The sequence below is a fragment of the Neomonachus schauinslandi genome, chromosome 13, assembly GCF_002201575.2.
Source record: "Neomonachus schauinslandi chromosome 13, ASM220157v2, whole genome shotgun sequence".
NCBI lineage: Eukaryota > Metazoa > Chordata > Mammalia > Carnivora > Phocidae > Neomonachus > Neomonachus schauinslandi.
This window is the reverse complement of record NC_058415.1, coordinates 26628831-26644237: the sequence shown is the minus strand read 5'-3', so window position 1 is coordinate 26644237 and position 15407 is coordinate 26628831. Positions and strand designations below refer to the sequence as shown.

General features: G+C 43.3%; 1 protein-coding gene across 1 annotated transcript in view; it reads left to right on the top strand.

Moving 5' to 3' along the window:
- The window catches only part of GOLM1 (golgi membrane protein 1), a 53190-nt gene extending 38527 nt beyond the window's left edge, over positions 1-14663 (top strand). Inside the window, exons 6-10 of the mRNA XM_021677948.2 lie at positions 1000-1129; positions 5429-5588; positions 6478-6744; positions 8297-8407; positions 13768-14663. Of these exons, the coding sequence (XP_021533623.1) occupies positions 1000-1129; positions 5429-5588; positions 6478-6744; positions 8297-8407; positions 13768-13841 (742 nt within the window). The 3' untranslated portion in view covers positions 13842-14663. The remainder of the gene's footprint in view (positions 1-999; positions 1130-5428; positions 5589-6477; positions 6745-8296; positions 8408-13767) is intronic.
- Positions 14664-15407: the final 744 nt, after the last annotated feature.

Below are 15407 nucleotides of genomic sequence, written 5' to 3'. Positions count from 1 at the left end.
CAAGTTCAGTGCCTCCTGAACCCCTCAGGGTTGGTAATTCTGTTAGGATGACTCACAGAACTCTGCCAAGTGCTGTACTCATGACTACAGTTTTATTATAAGGGCTGTATCTCAGGAAGAGCTATATGGTAGAGTCTTGGTTGTAGGGCAGTTGTAGGGGAGACAGCTCCTTTCCTGGTGGAATTGTGGTGCCACCTTTCTAGTACATTGATGTTAACCAACTGAGAAGCTTGCCAAGCCTCATCACCCAGAGATTTTATCTGAGGTTTCACTACATAAATTCCATCGCTACTTTCCCCATTCGCTGGAGGTTAGGTGGTGGTGGGGCTGAGAGTTCCAGCCCTGTAATCATGGGGGTGGTTCCTCTGGCCACCAGCCCCATCCTAAGGCTGTGGAAGCCAGCACAGCATAAACTCAGCTGTGGTCCAGAGGGGCTCCTTTGACTGACAGAAGACCCACCCATTACTCCGGAAATTCCAAGGGCTTTAGGAGCTCTGTGCTAATAGCTGGGGACAAGACCATATATATATTTCTTATTTTGCCACAGATTGTATTTTTAAAAAAATTTTTAAAGGTTTTATTTATTTGAGAGGGAGAGAGAGAGAGAGCACAGAGGGAAAGTGAGAGGGAGAAGCAGACTCCCCGATGAGCAGAGAGCCTGACGTGGGGGCTCCATCCCAACCTGAGCCGAAGGCAGATGCTTAACCAACTGAGACACCCAGGCGTCCCTAAAAATTATTTTTTCTAACCAGTAAAGTTCACCTGTTTTAGAACAGTGTGACAAATTTGTAGTAAGTTTCAGCAAACTCCAGTTTTCTTGCCATTTAGTAACTAAAACCCACATGCCTTATGTGCCCTCTTGATATCAAGAGCCAGAACCAGGAACAAGATGATCTCTGTCTTACTGACATGGTGGACGCCACAGTCATGGCAGGAAATACTTGCTGTATACACACATCCCTAAATATTTGTCTTTCCTTTTGCTTTCTTTCACCAAAGGAGCCAGTGCATCAGTCAGATGAAAGAGCTGAAGGAGCAGTGTGAGGAGCGAATAGAAGAAGTCACTAAAAAGGGAAATGAAGCTGTTGCTTCCAGAGACCTGAGTGAAAAGAAGGACCAAAGCCAGCAGGTAATTCTGGGTTTTTTTCTGCCTCGGCTTCCAGAAGGCGTTCTGTTCCCTTGTCTGCTGTCTGATTTGCTCTTATCTCTGCTCTCCCTTGCGGGTTTTGCTCCGGAGCTGAGACACGCCGGCCAGTCCCGGGACGCTGCGACTCTGACAGGGCATGCTGGGCTCTGGCCTTGTCCTTGGGCTCGGAGCTTTACCAGGGTTTCTTCATTTAAAGCCTACAGCCGCCGTGGGAGAGAGTTGCTGTTGTTCTGTTTTGGAAGCCCTGAGCCCCATGGGGAGGGCTGGTCAGTGGCAGGGCTGATGAGTGCCCACGTAGGCGGGGTTCATGCTCGGCCCGTGAAGCCGCTGCTCAAAGCCTTCAGGAAGTCTGTGTTTGTTGGTTTTAAATATAGCAGCTTTATTGAGAGAGAATTCACAAACCATACAATTCACCCATACAGTAGTTACAATTTGTTGGTTTTTAGTATAAGTCACAAAATTGTGCAGCCATCCTCACAGTCAATTTTAGAACACTTTCATTCCCCCAAATAAACCCCATAACCATTAGCTCTCCCCATTCAGTCCTAGAAAACCATTAATCTACTCTCTGTCTCTGTTTTGCTTTATCTGGACATATTCATATCAGTAGAGTCATATGCTGTGTGACTTCTTGTGTCTGTATCCTTTCACTTAATGTAATGCTTTCAAGGTTTATCCACATGTCTGCATGTATGAATACTTCATTCCTATTTCTAGCTGGATAGTTTTGTGTGGATAGGCCACATCTTGTTGATTCATTTGTCACTTGATAGGTATTTGGGTTATTTCTAGTTTTAGGCTTATTATGAATAATGCTGCTGTGAATATTCATGTAGACATTTTTTTTAAAACAAAGATTTTATTTGACAGAGAGAGACACAGGGAACACAAGCAGGGGGAGTGGGAGAGGGAGAAGCAAGCTGTTCAGGGAGCCCGATGTGGGGCTCCATCCCAGGACCCTGGGATCATGACCTGAGCCGAAGGCAGGCGCTTAACTGACTGAGCTACTCAGGTGCCACCTTTTTTTAAATTTTAATTTTTTAAAAATATTTATTTATCTTAGGGGGGGTGGGGGAGCAGAGAGAGAGAGAGAGAATCTCAAGCAGACTCCCCACTGAGCACAGAGCCTGATGCGAGGCTGGATCTCACGACCATGAGATCATGACCTGAGCCAAAACCAAGAGTCAGATGCTTAACTGACTGAGCCACCCAGGAGCCCCTCCAACGTTGTTCTTTTTAAAGACTATTTTGGCTATTCTGTGCCAGTTGATTTTCCATATGAATTTTAGGATCTGCTTATCAATTTCTTCAAAGCCAGGTGGGATATAATTTGAAATTATATTGAATCTGTTGATCAGTTTGGAAGTACTGCCATCTTAACAACATTAAGTCTACTGTTCTATGAATGTGGGATGTCCTTCCATTTATTTAAGTCCTTTAAAAATCTCTCAAACAGGGCGCCTGGGTGGCTCAGTTGGTTAAGCGACTGCCTTCGGCTCAGGTCATGATCCTGGAGTCCCAGGATTGAGTCCCGCATCGGACTCCCTGCTCGGCAGGAAGTCTGCTTCTCCCTCTGACCCTCCTCCCTTTCATGCTCTCTGTCTCTCATTCTCTCTCTCTCAAATAAATAAATAAAATCTTTAAAAAAAAAAAAATCTCTCAAACAACGTTTTGTAGTTTACAGAAGTCTTGTACTTTTTTTTGTTCAATGTATTTGTATTTTTTATGCTATAAGTGGAATTGTTTTATTTTCATATTCATTGCTAGTGTGTAGAAATACAGTTCATTTTTTCATATTTATCTGCTATATAGCAAACTTGCTGAACTTTATTTTAATAGTATTTTTTGGTACATGATTCCTTTGAATTTTCTATATATGGTTTAGGACAGAGAGTTTTACATTTTCCTTCCCAATCTGGATACCTTTTGTTTCTTTTTATTGCCTAATTGCCCTGGCTAGAACCTCCATTCAGTGTTAAACAGAAGTGGAAGAACAGATATCCTTGTTCTTGATCATGGAGGGAAAACATTCAGTTTTTACCATTAAGTTTGATGTTAGCTGTGTGTTTTCATAGATGGACTTTTATCAAATTGAGGAAGTTCCCTTCTGTTCTTTTGTGTTGTTTTTTTTTAAAAGATTTATTTATTTTAGAGAGCATGTGTGAGAGGTGGGAGGGGCCCGAGGGAGAGGGAGAGACAGAATCTCAAGCAGACTCCCCACTGAGCACAGAGTCTGAGGTGGGGCGCCCATCTCATGACCCTGAGATCATGACTGGAGCCTGGAGTTGTGAAACCAAAAGTCAGACACTTCATTGACTGAGCCACCCAGGCACCCCTTCCCTTCTGTTCTTAATTGTTGAGTGTCTTTATCAAGAGGTGTTGGATTTTGTCAAATTCTTTTTCTCCATCTGTTGAGATGATCATGTGTTTTTTTGTCTTTCGTGCTATTGATATGGTATTACGCTGATTTTTAGATGTTTCACCTTGCATTCATGGGATTTATCCCACTTGGTCATGGTATATAATCCTTTTATATGTTGCTAGATTTGATTTGCTAGTATTTTGTTAAGGATTTTGGTGTCTATATTCGTAAGAGATATTGGCCTGTAGTTTTCTTGTAATGTTTTTGGTTTTGATATCCAGTAATATTGGGCTCATAGAATGAGTTGGCATATTCCTTTCTCTAATTTTTTTTTTGGGGGGGGGGGAGTTTGTGAAGATCTGGTATTGATTCTTTAATAAATTCTTTAAATGCTTGGTGAAATTCACCAAGCTTAGTGAAGTCATCTGGGCTTGGGCTTTTCTTTGGGGGAGGTTTTTAAATTACTAATTCAATCTCTTGTTATAAGTCTATTCACATTTTCTATTTTTTAAAAAAATATGAGACTGAGGGAGCCGGTGCAGGGGCAGAGGGAGAGAATCTTCAAGTACACTCCTGGCTGAGTGCGGAGGCCAACGTGGGGCTTGATCTCACAGCCCATGAGATCATGATCTGAGCCGAAACCAAGAGTCAGACACAACTGACTGAGCCACCCAGGCGCCTCTCACATTTTCTATTTCTTGAGGCCGTTTTGGTAGTTTGTATTGTTCTAGGAACTTGCCTAATGTCCTCTAAGTCGTCACAGTTGACATACAGTTATGCATGGTGTTCCTTTTTAATATTCTTATTTGTGTAAGTTCAGTAGTGTTATCCCATCTTATTTTTTATTTTAGTAATTTTTCTCTTTTTCTTGGTTAATCTAGCTAAAGGTTTGTCAATTTTGTTCAAATTTTCAAAGAACTAACTTTGATTTCATTGATGTTCTCTATTGTTTTTCTATTCTGTATTTCATTAATTCCTGCTCCAACCTTTATTATGTCCTTCTTAGGTTCTGTTTGCTCTTCTTTTTCCAGTATCTGAAGGTGAAAGATTAGGTTACTGATATGAGATCTTTCTTTTTTTTCTTTTCTTTTTTTTTTTTTAAAGATTTTATTTATTTATTTGACAGATAGCGAGAGCAGGAACACAAGCAGGGGGAGTGGGAGAGCGAGAAGCAGGCTTCCTGCAGAGCAGGGAGCCTGATGTGGGACTCGATCCCAGGACCCTGGGATCATGACCTGAGCCAAAGGCAGACGCTTAACGACTGAGCCACCCAGGCGCCCGAGATCTTTCTTTTTTCTTAATAAAGACCTGCAAATTTTCCCCTAAGCACTGCTTTAACAGCCTCCCATAAGTTTGGTATGTCATGTATTTGTTTTTTCTCAAGCTACTCTCTCATTTGCCTTGTGATTTCTTTGACCCATTGGTTTAATTTAGGAGTATGTTGTCTAATTTCCACGTTTGTGAATTTCTCAAATTTTATTGTCACCGATAATCTCATTCCATTGTGATTGACATCATACAAAGTATGTTCTCCAATTATTTCAAATTTGTTAAGGCTTGTTTCCTTGCCTAACATCTGTCCTGGGGAATGTTCCATGTGCACTTGAAGAATGTGTTTTGCTCTTGTTGGGTCAGTGTTCTATAGAAGTCAGCCTGGTCTGGTTTATCATTCAGGTCATCCTTGTCCTTGTTGATCAGACCGTTAGAAACCTACTTGTTAATCCATTACTGAAAGTACTTTCTGGGAGATCGTAACATCAGAGCTTTGGATTTATGCCAGATGGCATGGTACAATTGGGGTAGATCGTGGCATTTCTCAGGGTTTTGGTGTTTTGTCAGAAGGATGTCCATTGCATTGCTTGGGTTTGTTATGAGGTGTAAAGTCATAGAGCCCTGGCTGTTGTGTGATTCTCTTTCAGCTCCGAGCCCCCAGTGAGCCTCAGCCCAGGCCACAGGAAGCGGACCTGCCCCAGGCAGAGGTGCCTCAAGTGAAAGGAAACATGCCCAGCAATGGTGAGCCCCAGACACCAGTCCCCAGTTCTGAGGCGGCTTTGGATTTGAAGAGACAAGGTGGGAAAAGTAAGTGAAGCTTGGTGATTAAGCATTTAAGCTCTCTCTAAAATAACCATCGTGGCGGTTTGTGTCCAACATCTTTGCACATGGCCTCACAACAGAGTATCCTTGTGGGAGGCAATTGGTGAGCTGGGTTTGGGCTGCCAGAGGCAGGTGAAGTTCTCTCTGGGCACCTGGAATTGGGGCCCTAGGGCTTTCCTTGTCTTACTGTCATCCTTGTAAAGCGAGTGCCTTGTTCTCTGGTAGCTGTGTAAAGGTCCGGGCTGTGCCTTACTGAGGACATCACTGGGACTGTGTGATAGGGGAGATGGTTGAGACCTGGGCAGCTGTCCCGGGAACGGGGGCTGCTGTGTCTCTGGGGAGTGAGTCCTTGGTAGACTGGCAGGCCCTGCACCCAAGTACTTGTCCAGACACACAGGAGGGTCAGATCACTTCAGCTGATAGGTTGTCACTGAAATCAGGAGAACTTGTCCAGACCTTTTTCCTAAACCACTTCTCTCTTATGGTTCTGAAGATGAGCTGCAGGTATAGAGAAGCCTGCAGTCTTTGCAGTCACAGAATAAGTTACCTAGTTGCTCCCCATCCAGCCCTTGGGAAGACTCTGGGAATTGAGTGGTATGAGGGGTTTTGTTTTTATTTTTTTTCAATTTTTTTTTTAAAGATTTTATTTATTTGACAGAGAGCACAAGCAGTGGGAGTGGCAGGCAGAGGGAGAGGGAGAAGCAGACCCCACAGAGCAGGGGAAGCCCAATGCAGGACCGGATCCCAGGACCCCGGGATCATGACCCGAGCCGAAGGCAGTCGCTTAACCAACTGAGCCACCCAGGCGCCCCTGTTTTTGTTTTAATTAAAGTAAATGCTAGTGAGGTCACAGCTAACTGTGTTCTCTGTACAGAGGAAATCAACGAGATTCAGGTCGCCAGTGAGGAGCTTCCAAGGGACAGCCTGGGGCTGCCCCGGGAGCCAGGCCGAGAGCAGGCTGTGGAGGAAGGCCGACCAGTGGGTGGAAGAGGCATTGGAGAAGCTGAAGCAGTTGGCCGAACGCCACAGGTGCCAGGAGTGATGCCGGCGAGCCAAGAAAATCAGGACATGGAGGACCTGGAGCGGGACCAGCTTGTCATCCCCGATGGGCAGGAGGAAGAGCAGGATGCTGATGAGGAAGGTGGGTGAGCTGCTCCAATGGGCTGTCTGCTGACTCCTTTCCACTGCTCTTCGTGTGACGCTGGAAGGGCCCCTGTGAAAGCCCGTTTGCGATTTGGCTAGTTCTTCTGGTTTGTTGGGTCTCTGTTACCAGGTAGGAGGAGAGAGGGAAGAGCAGTGTGCTCACCAGCAGTTGGATTTGTCAAAATTAATATTCACAGGGAGTCCGCAGTGTTTGGGGGGGCTTTCAGGTGGAAGGCCTTGAGGTGGGTGCTTAGCATCAAGTGAATGTAGCCCCCGCACTGGACCCTGTGCCCTGCCTGTGTGTCCGCATCTCCACCCGCATGTGTTGTCACCACCAGTGCCCAGTGAATGGGATTGGGTAGATGGGGTTTCATGCATATTTGAGCATGGCAGCAAAGTGACCTGTGAATCCTATCTGGTTTGGTGGACTTTTTTTTAAAGATACATAGAAGTGTGGGGAAACTGAAATCAACACAATATTCTGGGATGTATTTGGGTCCCTAAAAGCTGTGGAAGACGTCACTCCCAGCCGAGCCAGGAACACTTGTGAAGGGAAGATACCTGTGCTCTGGGACGAGCCACTAACAAGAGTGGGGGAATGTGCCTATTTGTGGAAATCACCCTGTTTCCAGATCTCGTTTGCACTTGAGTTTTTCTTTCTGAAGACTGTTCTCTCACGAGGTTTCGGTTAAAGAATTAAAAAGAAGAGGAAACTCTGGTGGCCAATCCAGTGGCACTCAGGTTTCAGACTGGCCACAGAGGGTAATATCTGAGGATTGGCTTGAGGTCCTGTAGGATACACGTCATCCTGGTGCAGCTGTCAAATAAAGCGGCAGGGCCCAAAGGTGTGGCCTTTGCCTCCACTTCAGGCAGTGAGTGCAGGGGGATGTAACTAGAGCCAACTCTCCCAGACCCGCGTTTTAAAAAAAGATTTTGTTTACCTACCTATATGTGTATAAAAGACATTCACAGAAAAGCCTATGAATATGTCTCTTGAACGCCTTTTGTCCTGATCTTTTCTGGTGGTGGTTCTCTGCAGGACTGAATGTGGTGATGCATGATCTAATTCTGTAGGTATGATGGAAAATCCTTTGGCACCCAGTAGCCTCTCCATTTGCTTCTGTCAGAGCCACAAGCCATTCTGAGGAGGTGCCGTCATTAACTAGAAACCTGTTGTTTCCAGCAACAGCAGCGCCTTCCTTTAACCTCAAGTTGATGGTCTCTTAAAAAAAAAAAAACAAAAACCACCACCCAGGATTTGGGGTTAATTAGCTCATTTCCCTAGGTCCAGCCCAGAATACAGCCCTGTGTCGAGGGCCACAGTTTCTATGGACTCCGTTGAAGCGGGGATGCGAGGGAAGTGGAGAACTCGCACCTGCTGTTTGTACCGGCAGCAGGCACACAAGTGCCCACCGTTCTCTGAGAGGTCGCAAGACGACCTGATTGTTGAGCCGTGACTGGGAAAAACCCCAGTTCCTGGGCTCTGGTGCCCCTGCGGCCTCGGGAGAGTCATGTGGGTTGTGTTCTCTGTGCCTGTGCTCATTTTACAGGGAGACACCAGCAAAAGCTAGGAGGAGAGGACTACAACATGGATGAAAATGAGGCAGAATCGGAAACAGATAAGCAGGCAGCCCTCGCAGGGAACGACAGAAACCTGAACGGTAAGAGGTGTGCTGAGGCGGTGGGCCTGCCTTGAATTTCACATTGTGGTCCTTCGTTCACTTTCGCAGTGACTAAACACTGAATCCCAGCACTAATGTTGTAAGTAATCCATCCAATCCAGAAGCCTTTGAACATGGGGCCGTGGAGGGAGGGGAGGGTTGAGAAGTCCAAGGTGAAGACCTTTCAGAAGGTCTGTATGTTTAGGGGGCTCCAGCCCTCAGGTGTTGGCTGGAGGATTTGTCTTCATGACATCTAGGGATTTCCCAACAGATGGCTAGGTCACCACTTGATCACTCTGTATCAGCAGTCAAAAAGCCGTAACATCTGCACGGTACTTCTAGGCAGCTTTTTATAGTAGTACTTTGTTATCATTTTGAATTTTAAAGGGTCTGGGCCAGTGGGATGTATCAGATTCTGGATTTGTCCATTGGCTTGTGATTGGATTCAGGTTGGATGATATTTGCAGCTGCAGTGTGCTCTTCTTGCTTCCCACCAGGAGGCAGGCCCGGGCAGGTTGATGGCCTGGTTAAGGCACTGCCATTTTCCCTTTGTAACTGAGAAGTCATGTGGAGGGGGATGCTTTGAAATGGTGTGGCTTTAGCGTCCATTGAAAACCCTTGTCTGATGGTGACTTTTCTAATGCTGTCACCCTGCCACATATCCTCTTGTAGTATCATGTGGTTTCATGGTTCTCTTTAAGAATTTTTTTTTTTTTGGGCGAGAGTGAGAGAGAGATCACAAAGCGGGGGGGGAGGGGGGCAGAGGGAGAGGGAGAAGCAGGCTCCCCGCCAAGCAGGAAGCCCGACGTGGGGCTCAATCCCAGGACCCCAGGTCCATGACCCGAGCTGAAGGCAGACCCTCAACTGACTGAGCTACCCAGGCACCCTCCATGGTTCCCTTTTTTAAAATTCATTTTTCTATTAGATTCTTAATGTTTCCTTTCCTAGTTGTTAAGAGATCTTTATATGCTAGGGAGATTGCCCTTTATCTCTGGTGTAAGTTGTAAATACTTCTTCCAGTTTGTGTTTTGGTTTTATGTATGGTGTTTTTTTGCCACGTGAATGTTTCAAAACTTTTATGTCTTTTCTTTTATTGCCTCTGGGTATTGAATCATAGCAAGTTTTCCCATCTAGTGTTGGAAGGAATTCATCTGTGTGTTTAAGTATGCTTTCACATTTTTCTTTTAGCTCTATTAAAAAGTAAAACACAAATTCAGAAAACCACACAAAGCAAATGTCTTTAGAAGGTAAATACCATGTAACTGTGTCCCCACTCACCTCAAGGACTAGAACCTGACCAGCCCTCCAGAGGCCAGTCTCTCCCCATAATAGCACCCCCTATCCTGACCTTTCTAATAGGCATTTTCTTGCATTTCTTTATGGGCTTATCACTCAAGTGGGCATCCCTGGACACCAGTTTAGTTTTGCCCGCTTTCTTAAAATTGATAGCTCTTTAAATGTCTCTTAGTCTACAGGTTCCCCCTCCAATCCTTTCCTCCATTTGCCCTGGAGTTTTCCACGGTCCGTATAGTGCTGATTGTACATTCATAGTGCCGTTTTAGTATGTTCTTCTTTCCTTTCTATTTCCCGAATATTGGCAGCTGATATCCAGAGGCTTGGTTCAGGTTTGGGCTCAAGCCCTTGGTAAAGTGGGAGGCAGTGGTGTGTTCTTTCATCAGGAGGCAAGGAACACCTTTCTTTTTGTGACGTAAGTAGCAGTTGTTGTTCAGTACCTTCATTAATTCATTCATGGTATTCTAATTCAGCTTTTTCTATTCCATTGGTTAACTAGGATATTTTTATAAATAGGCAAGTCAGTGGTTTTAGTTCTATAACATAGGCAGGATAAAAATGCTTGATTCTTTTTATTTACCCATTTTCAAAATAATTATTTCCCTGTCTTCCTCTGAGGGTGATATTTAAAATGCAAACTCAGTGGACTTAAACCTATTTGATGGGTTTCGTTCAACTGTATTTATTACCCTTTTTGAAGTTGAGGTTGTCCCATCTTTTTTGGCCAGTGGGACCTTCCCCACTTTAATCTGAACCTTCAGGTCCTTTGTCTCTTGTTCCTGTCCTGCTCAGCCACGGCTCTCCTCCACACTCAGCTGTTCTCCTCCCCCCTTACCCCCATGGGGCTCTACCTGGGAAGGAGCCCCAGAAGGGAGTCCTGGCAAATGAGTTTCAGAAGTTCATGGGGCTCAGCCTCCCCTGGCCCCTCAGTCCTTACCATAGCAAAGTACTTTGTGGTCACCTGCTGCGGGAGTAGCAGAAAGTCTCCTGCTTTCCAGTTGCAGTTTATCCATTGGCCCAGGTACTTTCGGGTGTAAATCTTTTGGTTGTTTGGGGTTATCCTGTCCTGCTCTCAGGTCCATCAGGTGCTCCATTGCTCCTGTTTTCTTCCTAGACAGTGTTAGCGTACAGGCACTGGCCATTGTCTTTGTCTCTGCTTGTATTTTGGGGTCTGCAGGATTCCTTGCCATCTACTCTTGTAAATATCTGATTGGAGTTTTTCAGTGTAGTCACTTTATGTAGGGACCCTGAAATTCAAAAACTATGCCACTGTTATCACCATTTTTCCAGGATCATCATCATGTTTTTATATTTTACATTTAGATCTCTAATTCATAACTAATTTCAAATGTATTCAGGTATTGTGGTGCAAGGTTGGGTCCAATTTTCTTGTTCCTAGGGGCTGTCCAGTTGGCCAAACACCAGCTCAAAGCCACTGATTTGAGGTACCACCTTTACCAAATAGATTTCTGTATGTACTCAGGTCTAGTTTTCACTTTCTGTTCCATTGATTTCCCTGCTGACTCACACTATACCACACTGTTTCAACAGCTCCGTCCCCCGCTCCCCTCCCCTTTTTTTTTTTATCTGACAAGGCTACTTCTGGGAGATTACGGCCAAGATATCTTTGAATAATGCTTCTTCCCATTTTGATTCCTTCTTAAACTCAGATCAGAAATGTTAGATCTTACCATTCTATTCATGTCTCTTACCCTTTTTTTTTATATTACCCATTTCTGCTTCCCTGATCTACATTTAGAATGACTTCCTCAGACAGCTTCGAGTTCACCAATTTTTCCTTCAGCTCTGCCTTATCTGTTCTTTAATTCATGCTTTTTAAATTTTTTCATTTCTAAACTTTCTTATTCTTTGCTCATGTTTACAAACATCTTTCATTTCTTTAAATGTATCAGACTTTTATCTTCCAGTTGTAGTATCTGAAAACCTTGTATTTCTTTTATCAGACTGTCCTTAGGATACCTTCTTTCCTTGTGTTTTGTGCTTTAACTGTGAGCTACTAGTTTCCTGGGAACTTTTATCTGTAGGAAGCCTCTGGGGCCTGAGTTAGAGCAGTACTGCACTAGGGGTTGTTTGCCTCTATCAGTCTCAAGAAGGGCACTACAAAATCACCACCTCTTTAATAAGGTAAATTCTCTTCAGATATTTTTTGGATCACACAGGGAATGTGAGTTCTAACTGTATACTTGCACGGTCGTCTCATATAGTTAAGAAGTCCTCCTCCCCAGTCTAACCACTAGGCTTTCTTGCTGTCCCATCTTGACTGCAGACTTCTCCATTACCTTTAATCCAAGGACACGAGCCTTTGGGAGTTTCAGCTCTATCTAGGAGTCCCCTTCTGGACTTACCATCCAGAGTGGAGCCCTCGTCTTTAGTTTTTGTCCCTCTGCATCTTTGGAAGCTGTAAAGGGAGAAGCCCGGTGTCTTCAGGCTTCGGAAGTCCTCAGGGCAGAGCTAGCTTTGATATTTATTACCTTCAGGAGTTGGAACTTTTCACTCCACGTTTGGCCTCACAGATTCCTTCTTCTGTTGCCATTATAGACAGTGCATTTTAGTGTCTTTAAAATTTTTAACTTTTCAATTTGAAAATAGATTTTAATTTAAAATAGAATTTCCATATACCTTTCACCCAGGTTCCCCAAATATTAACATCTTATATAACCATAGTACCGTTATTGAAATGACATTAATATTGATACAATGCTATTATTCAAATTTAGTGAACTGTCCAACTTAATATCCCTTTTCTGGTCCAAGATATAATAATCCAGGATTATATACTGCATTTATTGTCACACCTCCCTAGGGTCCTTTAACCCAAAACCATCTGTTTTTATCTTATGATGTTGATAGTTTTTGAAGTGTTCTGGCCAGTTATTTGGTAGAAAGTCTCTCAGCTTGGTTTTGATTCAACAGTGTGTTCTTTAAAATATCTTTTCATATTTCATCTAGCATGTCAGTTATTACAGTTGGCAGAGTTGTTTGAGGTTTTCTAGAAATAGTTCTAACTTGATTTTTAAATTTTCTTAGACTATACTTAAAACATGAACATATTATCAAGTCAGAATTTTAAAGTTTTTTTCTGTTCCTGTCATCGAGTCCACTCATTTGTGTACCCCAGTCCTTGACTGTTTGCTGGTGTGGTTACTGTCTTAACATCCCTTTTACTGTCCTTTCAAATCAGTCTAGTGTCCTAAATGTTTGGCTTTGCAGTAGAGCCCTGGGATCTTTCATCCCCTACACACAGGTGTCCCATGAATTTGACCTTGTACAAGGCTTCAAACAAAGGACGCAGGCAAAGAAAAATGTTCTTTAAGCTTTAACAGTTCCAAGAATTGTCATCACCATCATGTTAAGATTCTATCATTAAAAATAGTTTAAGACCCTCCCTGCTTGCTCCAGGGAAATTAGAAGAAAAAGGCATTAGTTCCAACTTTATTAGAGAACTTTAAAAGACAATATTAAGGCAGTCATTTAATTCATTTAATAAAATCATTAACCATTTAATGTGTCGTAGTTGTAAGTCAGCATGGTGGTTTTAGGTTTTGTGAGGTCTTTGTATGTCCTTTGAGTGTTGAAGGAGAGTAAGGATGATGGGCGCCACATACAGACACATACAGTAAAGGAGAAGCTTTGGAGTAATAAGAACTGACTGAAGATGCAGGTAGCTCTTAGGGCATTGTGTTTCCTCTTGGGAGGGATACCAACAGGGATGCATGGAGCACAGAGGGGTTGTGGTTGTATCACAAATCTTATGAGTATATTTTATATTGTCCACTTTAGAGGACATGGGGCATTATTTCAGTATTTCAAATAGGAAGTTTTTAGATGTTTTAGCTTTATTTCATGGCACCATGTTGGCCATACGTGTAGTCTGTTCACTGTCTTGTCCTTGATTAGGAATGCAATCCCCCATTATGTTGCTGAGGGAGATATTGTCCTCTTGATGAGGCAGTCTCTCGATAGTTAGGTCAAACAGAACCTGCCTGGCTGGTTTCCCCTAAATGTTTTAATGTTAGATTATGGTTTTTATTTTTTTTCTTTTTTAGTTCTTAATGCTGGAAATCAGAAAGGAGACGTAAATTTACTTGATCAGCGTGAAAAGAGGAATCACACAGTCTGAATCAACTGGAATCATATACTTCATGTCAGGATTGAACAGAGATCACTACAAAATATGAGGGGTTGAATACTGTGAAATGTACTAAAATATACATCTAAAGATGATTATTGTGGAGTTTTAATATGTACTTCATGTAGGAAAATGACTGTGTTGTAGATGGTTTTTTCGAAGTATTTTTACTAAGGTGTCAGAATTTGTCAGCTAATAGGTATGAGAAGATCAGCGCCAAAAACAGAACCCAAGTTCTCCAAGTATGGTGACAGTGGCACTTAAAAAATTCTGGAATGTAACTTTGTTTAAAAAAAAATCAAAGCCTGTAGAAGAGTCTGTCTTCTGACACCAAGAGACCCACCGCACCTGAGAATTCTTCTCTGGTCCCTCTGGTGTCCCGCTTCACACGCTGTGCTGAGTGGCCGGTACCAGCCCAGTATTTGTTCTCACAGGTCAGTGCCGAACGATTCCTGGCTTATACTCTCATGCGCTCACTTCTGGTTCCGACAGTCAGTGGCCTGGAGTACAAAACTGTTAACACAAACATCACTAGCGACAGTTTTAAACAAGTCTACATACAAAGACATTTTATGTGAGAATTTTTAAAAAAACTTCTATAACCTTTGTCATTAATGTACAAAAATGCTTCTCAGTGACTTGTAATTTGAATATTTGTGATCTCTTAGTTTGCTTAGTATGTGTGGGCAAAGCAAAATCTTCTCTATTAAGTCCCTATTACCAAGAGCCATGAGTGGATTAGACTTTTGACACAACAGGGGCCAAACCAGAGCTGACCCTGGGGCCTGTAGCAGAGCACGGGGCGGGGAGAGGGGGCAGCACAGCACTGAGGGGGCACGTTTGCTGTGGACTGTCCACTGCACCATTACAGGAAAAGGAGAGGAAGTTGATGTTAAGAGTATATACAGTGTGACACGGGGAAAGTTTAGAAAGGCAAGAGAAATGTAACAGTTGTTTTTGCCATAGTCTATACGTTTGGCTTGTGGTAAATTGACTATCAAAAGTGATTTAAAAATCAATGTTAATTTGAAAAGGACTAATCATAATTCACATTGAGTTGCTTCTCCGTATTTCCAGTAAATAGGCTCTTTCCATTTACTAATGACTGGCAGAGTCACACTAATGACTCTCAGGTCTTAAGGGTGAGTGGGTAGTGATACTTATTAAATACAAGTCAGAGGATTTGAGATGCAGGAGCCTCAGATCACCTGCTATAACCCCTCAACTTCAGACAGGAACCAGGGGTCCAGAGAAGTTAAAGAACTACGCAGGCCAGACAGCTGGTGAGCTGGATGCCTGGCCCCTCACCTGGTCTGGACTCATGGTGCCCCTGGCTGGCACTGAAGGCAGGACCTGGTTTGCATTCAGGTTAAGATCTCCAATGTGAATATTACTCATGTAGGTACCTTTTTACTTAATTACGAAGATTAAACTTTTCTACCCGGAAAAGGCAACTAACGAAGAGTGTTAAAAATAGCTTTGTAAGGTTTTATCTAAGCCCTTGTCCAACTTCTCTTTGTGTCTTAGCCTTAGGATAATCTCTCTTGCCTTTTCAAT